At 59.5% G+C, this 17,804-nt stretch overlaps 4 protein-coding genes across 6 annotated transcripts; 1 reads left to right on the top strand and 3 right to left on the bottom strand.

Moving 5' to 3' along the window:
• Positions 1-257: 257 nt before the first annotated feature.
• Positions 258-6,277, bottom strand: C33H19orf47 (chromosome 33 C19orf47 homolog). Its single transcript, XM_072848841.1, has 9 exons — positions 6,137-6,277; positions 5,455-5,528; positions 5,063-5,150; positions 4,654-4,768; positions 4,442-4,523; positions 4,093-4,218; positions 2,956-3,102; positions 2,523-2,593; positions 258-1,862 (listed from the first exon to the last, which is right to left on the bottom strand). Exons 2-9 carry the CDS (start codon positions 5,471-5,473, stop codon positions 1,374-1,376), a joined length of 1,137 nt encoding a protein of 378 aa, XP_072704942.1. The 5' UTR covers positions 5,474-5,528; positions 6,137-6,277; the 3' UTR covers positions 258-1,373.
• Positions 5,172-10,440, top strand: PLD3 (phospholipase D family member 3). 3 transcript variants are annotated; one of them, XM_072848837.1, is made up of 12 exons: positions 5,172-5,299; positions 7,321-7,359; positions 7,716-7,766; positions 7,919-8,067; positions 8,164-8,347; positions 8,488-8,608; positions 8,686-8,813; positions 9,014-9,214; positions 9,302-9,441; positions 9,510-9,675; positions 9,751-9,850; positions 9,954-10,440. In XM_072848837.1, exons 1-12 carry the CDS (start codon positions 5,189-5,191, stop codon positions 10,181-10,183), a joined length of 1,620 nt encoding a protein of 539 aa, XP_072704938.1. In that variant the 5' UTR covers positions 5,172-5,188; the 3' UTR covers positions 10,184-10,440. The 3 variants fall into 3 exon arrangements, with proteins under 3 accessions (XP_072704938.1, XP_072704941.1, XP_072704939.1); XM_072848840.1 differs by lacking the exon at positions 5,172-5,299 and adding an exon at positions 6,264-6,416 and having other exon boundaries at positions 9,954-10,437; XM_072848838.1 differs by lacking the exon at positions 5,172-5,299 and adding an exon at positions 6,267-6,410 and having other exon boundaries at positions 9,954-10,435.
• A 216-nt stretch (positions 10,441-10,656) lies between these two features.
• Positions 10,657-12,576, bottom strand: HIPK4 (homeodomain interacting protein kinase 4). Its single transcript, XM_072848713.1, has 2 exons — positions 11,125-12,576; positions 10,657-10,803 (listed from the first exon to the last, which is right to left on the bottom strand). The coding sequence occupies exons 1-2, from the start codon at positions 12,574-12,576 to the stop codon at positions 10,657-10,659; spliced, it is 1,599 nt and encodes a 532-aa protein (XP_072704814.1).
• A 523-nt stretch (positions 12,577-13,099) lies between these two features.
• PRX (periaxin) lies at positions 13,100-16,897 on the bottom strand. The gene is made up of 4 exons (XM_072848712.1): positions 16,892-16,897; positions 16,683-16,806; positions 16,419-16,606; positions 13,100-15,740 (listed from the first exon to the last, which is right to left on the bottom strand). Exons 1-4 carry the CDS (start codon positions 16,895-16,897, stop codon positions 13,350-13,352), a joined length of 2,709 nt encoding a protein of 902 aa, XP_072704813.1. The 3' UTR covers positions 13,100-13,349.
• Between the last annotated feature and the right edge of the window lie 907 nt (positions 16,898-17,804).

Raw genomic sequence — 17,804 nt, 5'->3', positions numbered from 1 at the left:
CACCCAGAAGCACCTCCCGTTGTTGCTCATTTGCATATATTTAAATATATTTACATAAATTCGCACTTTGACCACCCACACGCGGCCGAGGAGCAAGGGGATGATGTTTGCTTGATGCCCACAAGGCGTGGGCATCCCCCACCCTGGGGTGCACCGCCCACCCATGGGTGCTCCGAGCTGCTCCAGCCTCAGCACCCTGGGGTGGTTTTGGGGGGTCCTGGCCACAGACTGGGGGGGCTCAATCGACACCAACCAGAGCCATTTCCACACTTTATTGCAAAAAGCTCCCCCGCGGGCTGGCGGGTGACATAGAAAGCAAAAAATTGGGAAAAACCACTCATTTTCACACACCAAACAACGCCTGAAGCGCAAAGAAACCTCTCAAAATAGGGTAAAATAAAGAAATCAGTGGTTTTTCTTATTAAAAAGACTCACCGTTATGACCCTGACTCCCCATGCAGCTGCCTCCGCCCCCATTGTCTTTAGTTTGGGAAGAAAAAGTGTATTTTCAGGGTTTGCAGCAATGCCAGACAGGCGCAGGGTGAAGACACCCCCGGTGATGTCACTGGAAATAAACTCTGGGGGAAACAAATTTTGGGGGAAATAAATAATTTTGGTAAAACCGCACGGCGGCCATTTTAGGTTTCACAGTGGGATGAGCTTGAGCCTAAAACTGCAAGTGGCAGATTGAAGGTGTCGCTTAAATTAAGGCAATTTTGGGATTTTTTCAGCCCCCCAAGGAGTTTTTTTTGAAGCTTTTGGGGTTTTGTTTTTTCTTTTTTTTTGGAGGCTGCTCTGAAATCCTTAAAAATTAAGAATCAAGCCACCGATCCGCAATGATTATTTACGGAATCATTCTAGTACAAATTCCTAAATACAGGAAAAAAACCCTGCAGAGAAAAAAACCCAGAAAAAATAGGGAAAAAACCCCTCTGTATGGAGTTCTCCAGGTCCGAATTCCTAAATACAGGAAAGAACCTGCAGAGGGAAAAATAGGGGCAGGGGGGAAAAGAGGGTTTGGTGCTGGTAGGAGATGGAGAGCCACGATTTGGCCTCGCAACCTGCTGGCTTTGAGGGCAGGGGCAGGCAGGAAATGCAGCGGGAAGGGCTTTTCCCCTCTTCCCTCCACTGTTTTCCCATGGGATTAGTGTCTCCCTGTGGGATTAAGTCTTTCCCCATGGGATTAAGCATCTCCTCATGGGATTAGTGTTGCTTCCCCATGGGATTAGCGAGGAGGAAGGCAGGATGAGACTCTGCCAGTTCTTGAGGGTGAATAAATGGGATGGCGGACAGCGGACAACCATCGGGAGGGGCCGGGACAAGCAGAAAACCATCCGGATGACCCATCCGGTGCGGGAAGAAGCACCGTGGGATCAATCCGGTTTCTTCCCCAGTCGTTTAAAGACGCTAATGGTGCCAGCGCTGTCCATCTGAGCGCCGGGGGTCTCGCTGGTGCTGCTCACCTTCCCGCACCCCCAGGTCCTTTTGATCGTCACCCGAAATTCGGGTTCGCTTTTATCCTTCGTGCTGGTGACGTTGCCATCCTGGGCTTTGACCGGCACCGCGGCAATACTGATGACGCCGATTTTGGATGCTGCCGGTTGCGGTTTCACCGCCATACGGATACCAGCGGTGTTCCTGTGACTGAGCCGCTGGATGGCGGTGGTGACGGGTTTGGCTTCCGAACTGGTGGCTTTTGCCTTGATGATCCCTCCCAGCTCAGTGCTTTCCTTACGGGGAGGTTTGGCGAGTTTTTTTAGGACGCCGGCGTACTGGAGGACAGAGCAGTCATCATCGCTCTCGGTGGCTCTGTCCCCATCGGTCCCCAAGGTGTCACCCAGTCTGCTGAAGACCCCCGTGGGCTGAGAGACAAGGGGGGGAATCCCATCAGCACCTGCACCCCCATTTCGGGTGCTCAATTTACCCTCCCCTTCGCCCCTAGAATTCTGCCACCATGACAGAGGCAAGATGGATGCTGACCTCGCCTGTGAAGCATTTTGGGATGTAATGATGCAAAATGCTGCCTGCAGCGATTAAATTAATCATCAGGCTATAAAACAGGTCTATACATCACCCATAAGATCATATTCCCTCTTATTTTTCTTGAGGGGCTGAGTCTGCAGCTTGTTTTACACCCCAAGACTTCCACGCTGAGGTTTTTGCCTCCAGAGGAGAGAAAAAAATCTCCCGTCTCCCCAAATAGCTTTTTGCCTCCAGAGGAGAGAAAAAAACCTCCTGTCTCCCCCACTAAAAGGGTCAAAATAGAAGCGCAGATGGGGATCACCCAGGGATTGGGGATCCGCTTGCCTTTGGTGGCTCCATCCTGCTTTTCCCCGGTGTTTCCCCATCATTTTCCAGTTATTTCAAGGTTCCTTCAGCCCCTCCACGGCGAGCGGGCAGCTGCAAATCCCGAAATAATCTTCGGGGAGAGGACCCTCAGGTCGGGATCTTGGTGGGGTTTGGCACAGCTGCTGAGAGTGACAGCTAAATGGAGCCACAGCCAAAAACCCGCATCCTCTCACCTTCCCTCCTGTGGTTGTGTCTGCTTTTGCCTCGGCTCCCAGCCGGTCGAAGACGGACGTCCTCTGCAGACCTGCGGTTTTCAAGAAAACATGGGGTTTTTTGAGGTTTCCCTGGAAAATGAAGCTACGCTGGGTCAGCGCCGAGGGCTTGCAGCCTTTCAGTGCTGTCCTACCATCGGGGCACCCAGCAAAATAAAATCGACTCGATAAAAGTGTGCAAATGGCCACCCGTCCCCTTCTTCCTAAGGCTTAAATAGAAGTGAGCGCAACCTTTACGGCTCACGGTGAGTTAATATGTCCTTGGAATAACACAACTTCTACCCAGTAACACTCTGGATATGAAAATCCTCACGGGATTTGTAATGACTGGCTAAACTGGGACTAAACTGGGCTTCTGGAAGAGAAAATGAAGATCAAACCCCTCCACTGGTACCTTTGGCCGCTTGCTGCTCCAAGATTTTCTTTGTCCTCGGTGTGGTGCCCTTGGGCATGTTGATGATGTATTTCCCTTCCATTTCTGCTGTCACTCGGCGGCGTTTTACCGGGATTGTTGGATTTTCATCTGCTGCGTCGCACAAACCTGGTGAGCAAAGGAAGAGCGAATTGAGAGCTCTCATTCCACCAAGACTTATGGGGCAGAAGGGTTTTATGAGCGCTTGGGCACAATCCCAGGCTCGAGTGAGCTCTGAAACCGGCTGCTTTGGCACCAACATCTGGGGCTCTGCAAACACCCTGCCCCGTCTCTAGCTACTCCCAACCACAAAATCATGGAATTGTTTGGGCTGGAAAAGACCTTAAACACCATCCACCCCCTGCCGTGGGCAGGCACACCTCCCACTAGACCAGGCTGCTCCCAGCCCCATCCAACCTGGCCTTGAACACTCCCAGGGCAGGGGCATCCACAGCTGCTCTGGGCAGCCTGTTCCCATGTCCCACCACCTCACAATCAAGAATTTCTAATGGCAATCTCCCCTCTTCCAGTTCAACACCATTCTCCCTCATCCTGTCTCTACCCCAGCTCTCTCAGCCTGTTGTACGGGAGGTGCTCCAGCCCCCTCGATCACTGTCGTGACCTCCTCTGGACCCGCTCATGCAGGACCTTGCGCTTGGCCTTCATGAGGTTGGCATGGGCCCCCCCTCTCCAGGCTGTCACAGTTCTTCTGGATGGATTCCTTCCCTCTGGAGCATCAACCCCCCCTACTCCGCTTGGGTTCACCTCCAAACTGGCTGTGGGTGCACTTGACCCCACTGTCCGTGTCCCCGACAAAGACGTTAAATCATACTGGGCCCAGTACGGACCCCTGAGGGACCCCGCTTGTCACCGGTCTCCACCCAGTCATCAAGCTGGAGAGTGACCATCTGGCCAATTCCTTACCCACCAAGGGGTCCACCCCTCAAATCCACGTCTCTTCATTTCAAAGACAAGGGTCTTGTGTGATTAGCTCAAAAAACCCGTACCCAGATCCAAAGCGGCTGTTAAAATTTGACGCGAGGGGGGTAGTTTAATGGGAATAGAAAGGAAAAAGCAACTTTTTGCATGGTTTCTGCGGGGATTCGTCGCCCTCCCTACCTGCCTTCGCGGTGGCCAGTTTGTTGGAGACAGTGACGGAGATTTTGGAGGCGTGGGGCCGTTGTCGGACGGGGGTGGTGGGAGGCGAATCTCTGCTCAAGCTGTTGGCAATCATCCGGCTGGCGGCTGGAAGGGGAGGACGGCGCAGTGAAGGAGAGGTTTTAAACCCCGAGGGGCTTTGGTGAGCATAACAAGCATCCGTCTTGTCGGCTAAATGAAAGAGCAGTCCTTCCCTGGGATCGTGGGGAAGGCAGCCATCATTTGAGCCCTTCATTTTCAAGATAATTAATTCACCTTGTTAATCAAGCGAGGGGATTTAACCTCCCAGAAGCCTCCTGCCTGCACTCACCGCTGTTGGCGTTGCGGCGCAGCTCGGCTTGAACGTTGGGGGAGCCAGGGCAGAGTGATTCGGTGGCTGCCTTGCACATCTCCTGAAGGAAAAAAACACGGAGGAGGTTTTCCCTCAGGCTCTTTGGAGGCAAACGAGGAGCCTTGAGGCAAAACGTTGCTGCTAAATGAGCCAGCGAGGCTTTACCTGTGCTGGCGTCGCTGTTACCGTACCTGCCTGTACACGATTTTGGCGTGTTTGAGGATGGCGATGATGTCTCCCACCACTGTGATGCCCAGCTCGTTCATGATCTCCTTGTTCAGATCCAGCAGCATGTTCTTCTGGATCCTGAGGTGAGGAAAGATCCGGCTTAACGAGGTCTCCCCTCTTTACGAGCTCTGATTAATTAAGCCTTGAGCGAGGTGCACCATGATATCCCCAACCTGGGTTCAGATGCCACCGCCCCCATAGAAACAGCACTGATAATGAAAAAGAAGCTCAGCGCAGAATAACAACTAACATAACTAATTAAGGAGTGGGATAATCGGTTAATTCTTTCCTTCCCCATCACCAGGGGGACCTTTTGGTGCTATTTTCCTCCCATGATGCGATGAAAAGGCGCCACGTCATTGCTGACCTCACCTGTTATCCACAAACATGACGGCGTAGTTGACGGCGGGGCCTGGGGGGATCCCGGCTTCCTTGAAAAACTGAATCCATTCGGATGTCGCTGAAAAAAAGCCGCGGAAAAGGAAAACTTAAGTGGATATGGAAAAAGGGGTGGGGCGGTTGCCTAGGTTTCAGCAGGCGCCGGCTGAGAGGCTCATTCCAGGCGTTCACAGCTGTCGTCGCGTGATTAACAGGATCGGGAGGAAAACGGTTCCTGGGATGGCAGTGGGGAGGGGGGGTGGGGATGGTCTTCCGGATGAAAATACACAATTTGAGGGGTTTTAGAGCAATTTTGGGTGATTTTGGGTGGTGGTGGGGAGGGGAGGGCAGCGGGGTGCACTCACAGGGAGGAAAATGTCCCTTACCCATCGTGACGGACACCATGGTGGAGGAGCCGGAGGATGCTGGTGTGGGGCTAGGCGGCAGTGCTGGGAGCAGGCTGCCGGGTGAGAGAACGGCCGCGTGGCCCCTCTGACGGCCCGCGGGCAGGCACGGGGCTGCTGCTGCCCCCCTGCCCCCTCCTCCTGCCCCACACCCCCTCCCTGCCCCCTCCTCCTGCCCCACAGACCCTCCTGCCCCCCACCCCCTCCCCTTCCCTCCTGCCCCCTCCTCCTGCCCCACAGACCCTCCTGCCCCCTCCTCCTGCCCCACACCCCCTCTCCTTCCCTCCTGCCCCCTCCTCCTGCCCCACACCCCCTCCCTGCTCCCTCCTCCTGCCCCACAGACCCTCCTGCCCCACACCCCCTACCTTTCCCTCCTGCCCCCTCCTCCTGCCCCACAGCCCCTCCTTGCCCCCTCCTCCTGCCTCACAGACCCTCCTGCCCCACACGCCCTGCCCTACCCTTCCCTCCTGCCCCCTCCTCCTGCCCCACACCCCCTCCCCTTCCCTCCTGCTCCCTCCTCTTGCCCCACAGACCCTCCTGCCCCACACCCCCTACCCTTCCCTCCTGCCCCTCCTCCGGCCCCACACCCCTCCTTACCCCCTCCTTGCCCCCTCCTCCTGCCTCACAGACCCTCCTGCCCCACACACCCTCCTTGTCCCCCCACCTCTCCGCTCCCGCCGCGCCCCATCCCGCCGCCGTCGTCGTCGCCGCCGCCGGGCCGGGCCCCACCGGAAACACCGGTCACGGAGCGCCGGAAGTGACCTCGCCGGCCGTCCCAGCGCGGCGCCAGTCGCGCGCGCCGGGGCGGGGGCCGCTCCAGGCAGCAGCGGCGCGGGAGGGGGAAGAGGGAGGGGCGACCATAGAGCCCTGGAGGACCGAGTGCGCCCCCCCGCGGGCGGCCCCGGGAACAGCCGCCCCCGCGGACGCCGGTGTCTCCGGTACGGGTGAGGCGGGGGGCACCGGGCACCCCCGGGAGCTGCGGCCTTGAGCGGGGCCCTGGCCCAAACCTGGCCCCACACCCGGCCCTGGCCCAAACCTGGCCCCACACCCGGCCCTAAATATGTCCTTGGTCTTAAACCTGGTCCCAAACTCGGCCCTGGCCCTAAACCCAGCCCTAAATACATCCCTGGTGCTAAAATATGTCCCTGGTCATTTAACTTGGCCCTAAATATGTCTCTGGCCTTAAACCCGGCCCTAAGCCTGGCCCTGTCCCTAAACCTGGCCCTAAGCTGAGCCCTGGCCCTAAACTCAGTCCTAAAATATCCCTGGCCCTAAGTATGTCCCTGGCCCTAAACAACCCCTAAACATCGCCCTGACACTGACCGTGGCCCTAAACCCGTCCCTAAAAGTCATCCTAACCCTGACACACAGCCCTGACCCCCCCAAATTCAGCTGAGCCAGGGGGGTGACACCAGACCGAGCTTAATCCCCGCCCCCTGCCCCTAACCCCCTCCCCCAAAACAGGGCAGGGTTTGGGGAGGGCTGATCCCTGGGGCCGAGCACCCCCTTTTTGTGCGGTCCCCGAGGCACAGGAGAGGGGTCCCAGCAGGGGTGTGTGTGGGGTCTGTACCCGAAAATTCGGGTGCCCAACCCTATTCCCAGGGGGGAATCAGCCCCGGAGCGGGGGGGGGGGGGGGGGAGGACCAGGCACTTCCCCTCCCCGCCCCAAACGGGTCAGGGCACGTGAGCTCCCTGATCCCGTGAGTCAGCTTGGAAAGCCTCTGCCCCGCCCGGGTTTTTGGGGGTCTCTCCCCTTATCCATACCCCGAAAATCCCAGCTGTGCTGCACCCCGGGGGGGTCTTACCTGTCCGGACATGTTGGGAGAAATCCGGTTTGTTCTGTTCCAGCGTCACGCCGGGATGAAGCCCGACAGCACCTACAAGCAGGTATGGTGCTGGTGGCACCCTGACACCCCAAACTGGGGTCGTGGAGCCCCCTGCCCTGTCCTGGCACCCTACAACCCTAAACTGGGGCACCCCATAGCTCTCTGCCCCATCCTGGCACCCTAAAATCCCAAATTGGGGTGCCCCATAGGCCCCTGCCCTGCCCTAGCACCCTACAACCCCAAACCTGGGCACCCCATGCCCCCCATTTCCACCCAGACCCTGCATCCCATGGGGACCCCTGGCAATATGGGGGGGGGGGGGGGGCACTTTTGCCTGGGGACCCTGGTCATTTTGGGGTGGGTTTTACTCTCGCCGGGGTGGTCCCTCCCACCCCAATTCTCTGCCCCCCATCACAGCTGGACCCACTGAAGGACTGTGGCACGCAGCCCACGCGCTTCCCACTGAAGGTAACTCCCCTGGTCTACGGGGGCCAGCTTCGGCGCCGGCTGGATTCGGTACCATCCCTTGCTGGATCCCACCGGTGTTGGGGGTGGCTTTAAACCCCATAAATTAATTTATTCTTTACTTTTGGGGCACTGTTGCCCCTTCTCCATCCCAGTGCTCCCGCGGCACGTTGCTCTCCGCCATCCTCACCCTCTTCATCCTCATCTTCCTCCTCTTCTTCAATCTCTGCCTGAGCTCAGCCCTCCATGGTGATGCCAGTGGTAATGCTGGCAGTGATGCTGGATCCTGCAGTGACGCGTGCCGGTAAGACGAGCTTACGGGGGTGACCCTCCACCGAGACCCTCGGCATCCTGGTGCTGCAATCTCACCGGTGCCAGCGCTGCTGAATTTCTGCCATAGGATCGTCCTGGTGGAGAGCATCCCCGAGGGAATGACCTTCAGTGATGGTTCTGTGCCGAATCCATCCACCTTCTCCGCATGGATGAACCTCTTGGGGACTGTCACCTGCAGCCTGGACATCGCCTCCTTCTACTGGACCATGACCAACGAGGACACACGGACACACGAACCCTCCGCCGCCCAGGTCCGCACTGCCGGCATCCGGCACACGCAGCGGAGCTCCGATTCCGGTGCTTGAACCTGGCACCAGCTGCCATTTTCTCACCTTCCCATCATTTTTAATCATTTCTGCTTCTTTTGGCCTCAAACCACATGCTGATTCAGGGTGAACAAATCCTGGAGGAACTTCTTCAATTATCCCAGCGCGGTGTCACTGTCCGAATTGCCGTCAGCCACCCATCAGCAAAATCGCCCCTGAATGATCTCCAAGCACTGGAGCAGAGTGGTGAGTGATGGAGAAACCCCCAAATTGGGTTTTTGAGGGAATTTTGAGTGGGAGATGCCCAACTTGTGGTTGCGCAGGTGCTGCGGTGCGCACTGTTGATATGCTGCGGCTCACTGGCGGCGTGCTGCACACCAAGTTTTGGCTCGTTGATGGCACACACCTCTACATTGGGAGCGCCAACATGGACTGGAGGTCTTTGACCCAGGTGAGCAGCACAGCAGCACCATCATACCACCAGATGATGCCAAACCTGTGCCGAACGGCGCTGGGGCTATCCCAAATCCAACACCTCATCCCCATCGCCATCAAGGGACGCTCAATGCCATAAGATGGGACTTAGGGCATTGGAGAGGGATGATGGCACCGTCCGGTGATGTGACAGTGCCACCGTGCCGCTTGCCACAGGTAAAGGAGCTCGGCGCCGCCGTCTACAACTGCAGCTGCTTGGCCAAAGATTTAGGCAAAATTTTTGAAGCTTATTGGGCTCTTGGCGTTCCTGGTGCTTCCATCCCAGTACCATGGCCGGCAAATTATTCCACCACCTTCAACATGGAGACGCCATTGGAGTTGAAGCTCAATGACACCGATGCTGCCGTCTACTTCTCAGTACGTCCCTGATCCACCGTGGTTGGTTTTCCCGGTGCTGAGGATTGGCTGTGGTAGTGCTTGATCCATCTCTAATTATTCCGGCAGAGCTCCCCGCCGGCTCTCTGTGCTGCCGGTCGGACCCAGGATCTTGGCGCCCTCCTCGACGTCATCGATGCTGCCGAGGACTTTGTGGACATCGCGGTGATGAGCTACTTACCCACCACCGAATTCTCCCACCCCCAAAGGTTTGTATGGTCCTGTGCCAACCCCGGCTTGCTGGCACCAGTGATGCCTAAACGCTTTCTCTCCCCAGATTTTGGCCAGCGATCGATAACCAGCTGCGGAAAGCCGTCTTTGAACGCCGGGTCAAGGTTCGGTTGTTGGTGGGTTGTTGGCGGCACAGCAAAGTGACCATGTTCCCCTTCCTCAAATCCCTTGCCGCCATTGCCGATAATCAGACCCACTACAGCGTGGAGGTGGTGAGTATCATGGCACGACCACAGCGTGCTGGCGGGCGATGTTTCAGTGGGTGACAGTCTCCTTGCTCCCTGTAGCGGCTTTTTATGGTGCCGGCGACTGCGGCGCAAGCTGAGATCCCCTACGCCCGGGTGAACCACAACAAGTACATGGTTACGGAGATGGCAGCGTATATCGGTAAGCATGGCGTGAGTGGTGGTGCCACCATGTGAGTCACCACCGGCTGCTGGTGACGGTGGCTTGGGGGCGGTGTTTGGGGTCCCCCCCAATCTCCTTGCAGGGACATCCAACTGGTCTGGTGACTACTTCGTGCGGACGGCAGGATCGGCGCTGGTGGTGAACCAGACGGTGAGCCGAACTGGTGCCGGCACTGCCGCTGGCACTGCTGCTGCTGGCACCAGCACCATCCGGGAGCAGCTGCAGGCGGTTTTTGAGCGGGATTGGAACTCCCAGTACAGTGCCGACATCGGCGATGCCGAGCGGTGGGAGAGCCTCTGCGGCTCCCACTAGGCGCCGGGGAATGGACCACCGGTGAACCACGGGTTCTGGCTGTGCCGTATCTGGCCGCCCTCCTCCAATTTGGGGAAAAAAAACAGAAAAAATGAGTTTTTCTGGACTTTGCATTGCTGTTATTGAGGTGGGGGTCCTCCACGCCTCAGTGATGGAGAGCGCTGGGCCTTTGCCGAATGCTGTGCCAGCACCAGGAGGGAAGCTGGGACGCCCCTCGAGTCTTGGCAGTGCCAAACCCATCCCAGCAAAGAGTCAGATTAAATGCTCAGCCATCGGCAAACCATTTATTGGGGGATCACTGCAAGAACCAGTGCCGGTAGCATCCAGCACAGTACATCCAGGTGCATCCCTGGCTACATTCTCTACCGGCATGGAGCCGGGTTTTGCCGGTCAGGGTGACCGAAGGTGAGGAAGACGAAGGTCTTTGGTGAGCTCTCGGCTGCCAGGGTGTTTGCCAGGGTTGTCGTGGTGGCTCAGTGGTGCAGTGGGTGTTGCCGGCTCTGTGCCGGGAAGAGCGTGCCAGGTACAGCGGGGGGGTCCCAGCCTGGCCCCTGGAGCCCATCCTTGGGGACAGGGATGCGACAGGGGGGCTTGGGGTCGTGCCGTGTCACCGGAGCTCTCTGCGGGGGGGGAAGAAGCATGAGGAGGGGGTGAGCGGCACCCATCGGTGGGCTCCCCACCCCTTGGTGGGGACCTGGGGCAGCCAGGGACCCTGAGCACCCAGGGCCCCCCAGCACCCATGACATGGGGCACGAGGGACCCTGAGCACCCATGATGTGGGGCACCAGGGAACATGGGGCACCAGGGACCCCGAGCATCCAGGGACCCGAAGCAACGGGGGGACACAAAGCACCCAAGGGACCCCAAGCAGCCAGTGTCCCAAAGTACCCATGCCCAGGAGCCCCTGGTCCCTGCGTGAGCCCCCCACCCTGTGGCCATACCTTGGCGTGGGGCGAGGTGTACGGTCTTCCAGGCAGGTTCTGCTCCATGACACCACCACAGACCATGCTGCCATCGTGGTGGCCGTGCTGCTCCTGTCCGCCAGGGGAGCCCAGCAGGATCAAGTTTCTGGCAGTGGGCTCCGTCTTGGGACACCAGTGATGCTGGCGGTGCTGGGTGCCATAGTGGGTGGGGATGGGGGCTTGGCAGATGTCCTGCTGGCTCTTGTGACCAGTGTCCCCAACTGGCTCGGCCAGGCTGAGCCCATCCATCTGGGCAATGGCCTTCTGGATGCTGCACTGGCCAGCGGGGATGAAGGCACCTTCCTCCATGTCAGGGAAGATCTCAACTGCACTGGCATCCTTACGGGATGCCCTCAAGTCCTCTTGGCAGAGCTGGTAGTACCGGGTGGCCTTGAAGCTGGACTTCACCTGCTGCAAGGAGATGAAGGGATGCTTGAGGGCGGCACTGGGCACGATCCTCTCATGCGAGTCCCAGGTGAGCATCCTTTTGACCAGGTCCACCATCCCGTGCAGGTCACAGCGCTCAGCCAGCGCCTCCCGGCTGGGATAAGACATCTGGCGGATGTTCACTGCCGCCAACTGATCCAGCGAGGAGAAGACATACTTCCTCCTCTCCGTTGGCTTCGCCATCTCCTCACCTGGTGGTTTGAGCTGCCAGGAACTGGTGGGATGTGGCACCCGTCGGAAGAAGGACCATGTCTTCTGGGCGGCGCAGAGCAACTCACCCCGTGGTAGCCCCAAGGTGGAGCAGATGTAGCGGACCTGGTCATACTCGTTGACGCCGGGGTAGAGTGGCCAACCCAAGTGAAGCTCGGCCACCACGCAACCCAAAGACCAGATGTCCACCTTCTCACAGAAGGGCAACCCCAACAAGATCTCCGGTGCCCGGTAGAAGCGGGATTGGATGTAGGGTTCCTTAATATGGCGAACCTCGGTGAAGATGCTGGCCGAGCCAAAGTCGATGAGCTTGATGCGGAAAGGATAGCGCGCGTGGTCCACCAGCATGATGTTCTCTGGCTTGAGGTCAGCATGGATGATGGAGAGCTCCTTCAGCTTGACCAACGCCGCCAGCACCTGCGCTGTGATGGTACGGATGTGCCGGACAGGCAACGGCAAGAAGTCATTCTGCTTTTGGAAGTCAAAGAGGTTTTGCTCCAGCAGCTCGAAGACCAGGTAGGTACAGGCACCATCATCGAAAGACTCGAGGAAACGGACAACGTGTGACTCCTCTGTGTCCACCTCCCGCAAGGCCTGCAGCAGCCTCAGCTCATTCTTCGCCACCCGGCCATGGTGGCCTTCGTTCTTCAGGATCTTGATGGCCACCATCTCCCCTGTGCTCCTCCGCCAGCCCTGGGTCACCTCCCCGAAGGTCCCCTTCCCCACTGTGGCCACCATGTCATAGTGCTCAGCACCCACCACCAATGTCCCCATGGTGGGTCGGCTCCTCGCCAGGGGCTTGGGACCCCCCCACTCAGCACCCAACAGGGGCTTGGGACACACAACCACCTCAACCTGGCCCCCAACGGCACTGGGGTTCCGGCATTGCTGTGACGACACCTTCTGTTGTTGATGTTGCCATGAGGAGCAACCACTCCCCTGCACACTGGACTGTAGCCTGCGTGGAGGAACCCCCTGAAAACCAGCCCTGGTCCCCCAAAACCCATCCCAGCTCCCAAAACCCAGCCCTGGTCCCTCAAAATCCATTCCCAGACCCCCAAACCCCAGCCCTGGTCCCCCAAAACCCAGCCCCAGCTCCCCAAAACCCATCCCTGATCCTCTGAAACCCATACCCAGCCCCCCAAAACCCAGGCCTAGCCCCCTGAAACTCATCCCTGGTCCCCTAAAACCCATACCTGGTCCCCCAAACCCATCCCCGTCCCCAAAAACCCATCCCTGGTCCCCCAAAACCCATCCCCAGAGCCCATAGACACACTCAGAGCTTTTTTTGGGGTTAACATTTATTCTGCCTGAGCCAAGAGCAAGGGGCTGGGGGGTTTCATGCCGCTGTCCCCTGCCCTCCCTGGTTAATATTAACACCTGGAAAATGGTCAAAAAAGCTTCAAACACCCCCTGAAAAAAGCCGGATTAGGAATTCTTTTGGGGGCAAGGGGGTTAAAGAGTGTCTGGGGGAGCAAGTGGTGCTCCACCACCCCATCACCATTTCAGGGGGTCCCCAAAAGACCCCCGTGCTCAGTGGGGGGGTTTCACCGCTCACCGCAGGGTTGGGGACTCAGCGCCAGCTTAGGCAGATGAAATTTAGGGGTCCCCTCACCCCTGACACCCCCCAAATTGAAGCGTGGAGTGACTTCCATCATCACCGGCCGCTGGTTGAATTCAGGGTCCCCGGGGGAGAGCTCAACGTTGGGTAACCGCATCTTCCCCTCCTTGGGTTGGGTGATGGGAGGCTCTGGCGGGGACCCCCCCGGGGAGAAACCCACCTTGGGCACCCACCGCCGTCGCCGGGCCTTGCCTGCCGCTTCCCCGTTGATGTGGGGATGGGAGTCCACCACACGGTTGTCTTCTCTTTTCTCTTTTGGCTTCACCAACACCAACACTGCCTTCTTCACGCCGCCCATCCTCATCCTCCCCTCACCTTCCAACCCGCTCCCAGCAAAACCTGCACCGAATTTTGGCAGTTTGACCCTAGACTGGCGTCCCGGTGCCATATCCTTCCTGGTGGTCTCCTCCATCCCATCCATCCCTGGTGGTGCCAACTCCAACACCGGCACCTTCAACGCTGTCATGCTGGTGGGTTTCGGTATCTTCTGGCTTACTGGATCCTCCCGTTGTTTTACTGGCATAGTGAAACCCACAGTGGGGATGGTGAACCGGGGGGTCAATGGTTGCACCTCCCCATCACCCGTTGCCCCCTTGGTTTTCAGCTTCAACCGGATCGTGCTGGGAGACTCCAGCATCTTCCTTCCTGCCATGCCAAAGCTCAAGCTCTCGGCGCTTCCCCCATGTCTCATCATTTTGGGGTCTGCCCGGATGCGGATATCAGGGCTGGATCCCCCAAATTTTGGCAACTTCACCCCCCCACCCAGCTCTGGTCCAGCAGGGAGTTTAGGCAACGACAGCACGCGTCGGCTGCCTGTTGCTGGCAGGGTGATGCCCACCTGTGGTACCCAAAGCCGGGGGGTCCCAGGGAACCCTGGTTCTGCTGACTTCCCATCATGCCCCCCTGACCCCCTGATTCCCAACCGTGGCAGCTTCATCAGTGCACCAGCATCCTGGGAACCCTCCTCACTGCCAGCACCCTTGTCCCTATCCTTGACACCGAAAGGTGCCAGGGATAATTTGGGGACCTTCAGCTTGACCCCGGCACCGGTGGCACCAACCGTCCCCAAAGCCAGGTCTAACGCCACTGTGGGACCGGTGATGGCGATGCTGGGCGGTGCTGGTGCGGCTGTGCCCTGGGATGCCAGGGGATACCTGTTGCCATCAGCCCCCATTTGTCCCTCCCCCTTTGTGAGGGACAACCCGAACCGCGGCAGGGTGAATTTGGGGGGTTTGGGTTTGGCGCCAGTTGCCGGCACGTCCCCAGTGAGCCGTGCCGGGGTGGTGATTTCCACTGCTGGCAGTGGAGCTGTGGGCTCCAGCTCCAGGCTGAGCTTTCGGAGCCCTTTGGCAAACCTAGCTGCCACGTCCGGCATCACTGCGGCATCCCCCTCATCTGGCACCGCTGCAGCACTGGCACCTGCTGGCAATGCCAAACCCACACCAACACGCGGCACAGTGATATCAATGGACGGCACCACCGTTGCCGGGAAGGTCAACTGAGACGGTGCTGCCGGTGGCGACTCCAACCGCCGCACCGGCAGCTTCACCTCCAACTGTGGTTGCCCACCAGCGATGGCCGGCTCTGATTTGGGCATGCCGAGCTCAGGGACCAGCTCCACAGCAGCACTGGGGACGGCAATGGCGATGGAGGGGACACGGATGCCGGCAAACCCCCGTCGTGTGCTGGCGTATCCCTCCTCATCCTCTACTGGAGCTGTGCCGAAATTCGGCAGCTTGATTTTCGGCACTGGGCTCCCCCCACCCTTACGGCTGCTTCCAGGGGTGTCTCCCTCCCCCAGCTTGATTTGGGGTTGATTTATGGTTGTGCTGGGCTCCGGCATCACTGCCGGCAGCGGCAATGCTGGCACGGCCACCTCCAACCGCGGCAGCCGTAATGCAGGCTCCTTGGCTTGAGGGGTGGCTGGCAGTGCTGCGCCAGCGAGGCTCAGCCCCACGGTGACTTTGGGTGCTGCCACCTCCACGGCCGGTAACCGGGCGCTGGTACCTGCCGGCACCTTGGCAGCAATGGCAGGAACCTCCGGTTTCACTGGTGGCTCCTCCATCACTGGTGTTTTGCCAGCCGCTGCTTCCTTCACCGTTAACCGGGATGGCGTTGCACGCGGCCGCTTGGGCTCTGCTGCTGGCAGCACTGAGGTGGATGTGGGTGTTGGTGCCGGTTTGGCAGTGCTCTGGCTCTTCACCAGCTTGGGGAGCTTGGGAAGGGCAAACTCCACGGCCACAGCGCTGGCAGGTGCCGTGCTCACTGTGGCAGGTGCTGGCAGCGGCTTCTTGGAGGGTGTCAGGATCGGGATGCTCTGGGTGTGAGGGAGATGGGACCTGGCACCAACCGCACCCGGTGTACATCCATAGGGAGCCCCGAGCATCCTGCATCCGTGGTGCTGCATCCATAGGGGCCCCCTGAGCATCCCGCATCCCTGGTCCTGCATCCATAGGACCCCCCCGAGCATCCTGCATTCCTGGACCTGCATCCATAGGGCCCCCCCAGCATCCCGCATCCCTGTCCTGCATCCATAGGACCCCCCCGAGCATCCTGCATTCCTCCCACTGCATCCATAGGGCACCCCCAACCATTCCACATCCCTGTCCTGCACCCATAGGCCCCCCCCAGCATCTCGCATCCCTGTCCTGCATCCATAGGGCCCCCCAAGCATCCTGCATCCCTCCTGCTGCATTCATAGGGCCCCCCCAGCATCCCACATCTCTGTCCTGCATCCACAAGGACTCCCTGACCATCCTGCATCCCTCCTGCTGCATCCATAGGGCCCCCCCAGCATCCCGCATCCCTGTCCTGCATCCATAGGACCCCCCCGAGCATCCTGCATTCCTGGACCTGCATCCATAGGGCCCCCCCAGCATCCCGCATCCCTGTCCTGCATCCATAGGGCCCCCCCGAGCATCCTGCATCCCTCCTGCTGCATCCATAGGGCCCCCCCAGCATCCCGCATCCCTGTCCTGCATCCATAGGGACCTACCAGCCTGGCCACCTTCCCCTGGTGTCCCTCGCTGCTGGTGCTGGTGCCGCCAAGGAGGACGCGGGTTCCGGGCACCTGACGCTGGAGGCAGAGCGAGACCTTGCAGGACCTGGCACCCTCCAGCACCCGCACGACGTCCTCAGGGGGGGACCCCTCGAAGAAAACCCTGGCGCTGAGGAGCCGGTCACCTATAGGGGCCATAGGGGCTGTCACCCTGAGTGCCATCCCCACCTCAAATCCGGGTGGGTTTCAGGGATTCCCCACCTTGGTGGATGCGCAGGGATTTGGGCGCCTTGGTGATGTAGAGGCCGTGGCGGTCACAGGCCACGGTGACGCCCGTCACCCCAGCCTCGGGTGCTGTCTCCAGCTCCACCAGCTCTGCGTCCTCCTATGGAGCAGAGGGACGGTGGGGGTGGGGTCTGGCCCTTCCCCCCTGCCCCATGCCATGCCCCACCGCCCACTGTGGCCCTCACCTCCATGGGGGGGATGGGGGGGCCCCTCCTCCAGGGGGTGTCACTGGGGTCCCCGGGGGACACAGGCAGAGGCAGGGGCTGGGGTGCTCCGGCACCCCAGGCTCCTGCAAATGGGGAGCACAGACCCCAACACTCCGTTGCAGCCCCCAAACTCCCCATTGCAGACCCCCGTCTCCCCCCATTGCAGCCCCCAACCCCGTATTGCAAACCCCCAACGTTTCCATTGCAGCCCCCAACCCCCCCACAGCAGCCCCCCACCTCCCTCCTTCCCCCACCCCTCCTCCCCTGCCCCACACCCACAGGCAGAGTGCAGGTAGCCCTAGGGTGGGGGGCCCCCCTTCCCCCCCTGCACCCCAAAACCTCTTCGCTGGGATCCACCAAGACCCCCTCGCCTCCTAGCTCTTTCCTGCTCCAGCGCTCCGCTAGGAAGTAGTTGTGTCGTCCCCCCCCAACCAGAATGGGGGGACCCAGGCATCCGGGCCCCCCCTAAAAGAGAACCCAGGCATCCAGGTTCTCCATCCCACGCCGACTCAGCAAAGGTCACCAGCTTTGCGCCAGAGACACCCTGCTTTGGCATCGCACCCCGAACTTCCCGCTGGCACCCACCCACACGCTGGGGGGACAAGGGGGTCCCTTGTCCTGGGTTCCCCCCACCACCACCCCAAGGGAATTCCAGGAATTCAGGAGACTCAGCACAAAATCCCGTGGGACAGGGGGTGGTGCGAGGCTGGGTTCAGCTGGCTAGGCCTGTGGCTGCAGTGATGGACTCCCGGCTCAGCAAGCCGGGGATGAGCCGAGTGGGAGAGGAGCTGGAGGGGATGGGGACGCATCCTGCAAACTGTGCCCCCCACCCGGGTCTGCCCTTGCTCCAGGTGTTGGCGCCTGCCTGTGTGATCTGCAGGCTGCATGGGTA

Source organism: Ciconia boyciana, chromosome 33, assembly GCF_034638445.1.
Source record: "Ciconia boyciana chromosome 33, ASM3463844v1, whole genome shotgun sequence".
Taxonomy (NCBI): domain Eukaryota; kingdom Metazoa; phylum Chordata; class Aves; order Ciconiiformes; family Ciconiidae; genus Ciconia; species Ciconia boyciana.
Note: the sequence above shows the minus strand (reverse complement) of the source record. Positions and strands in the feature narration are given on the sequence as shown.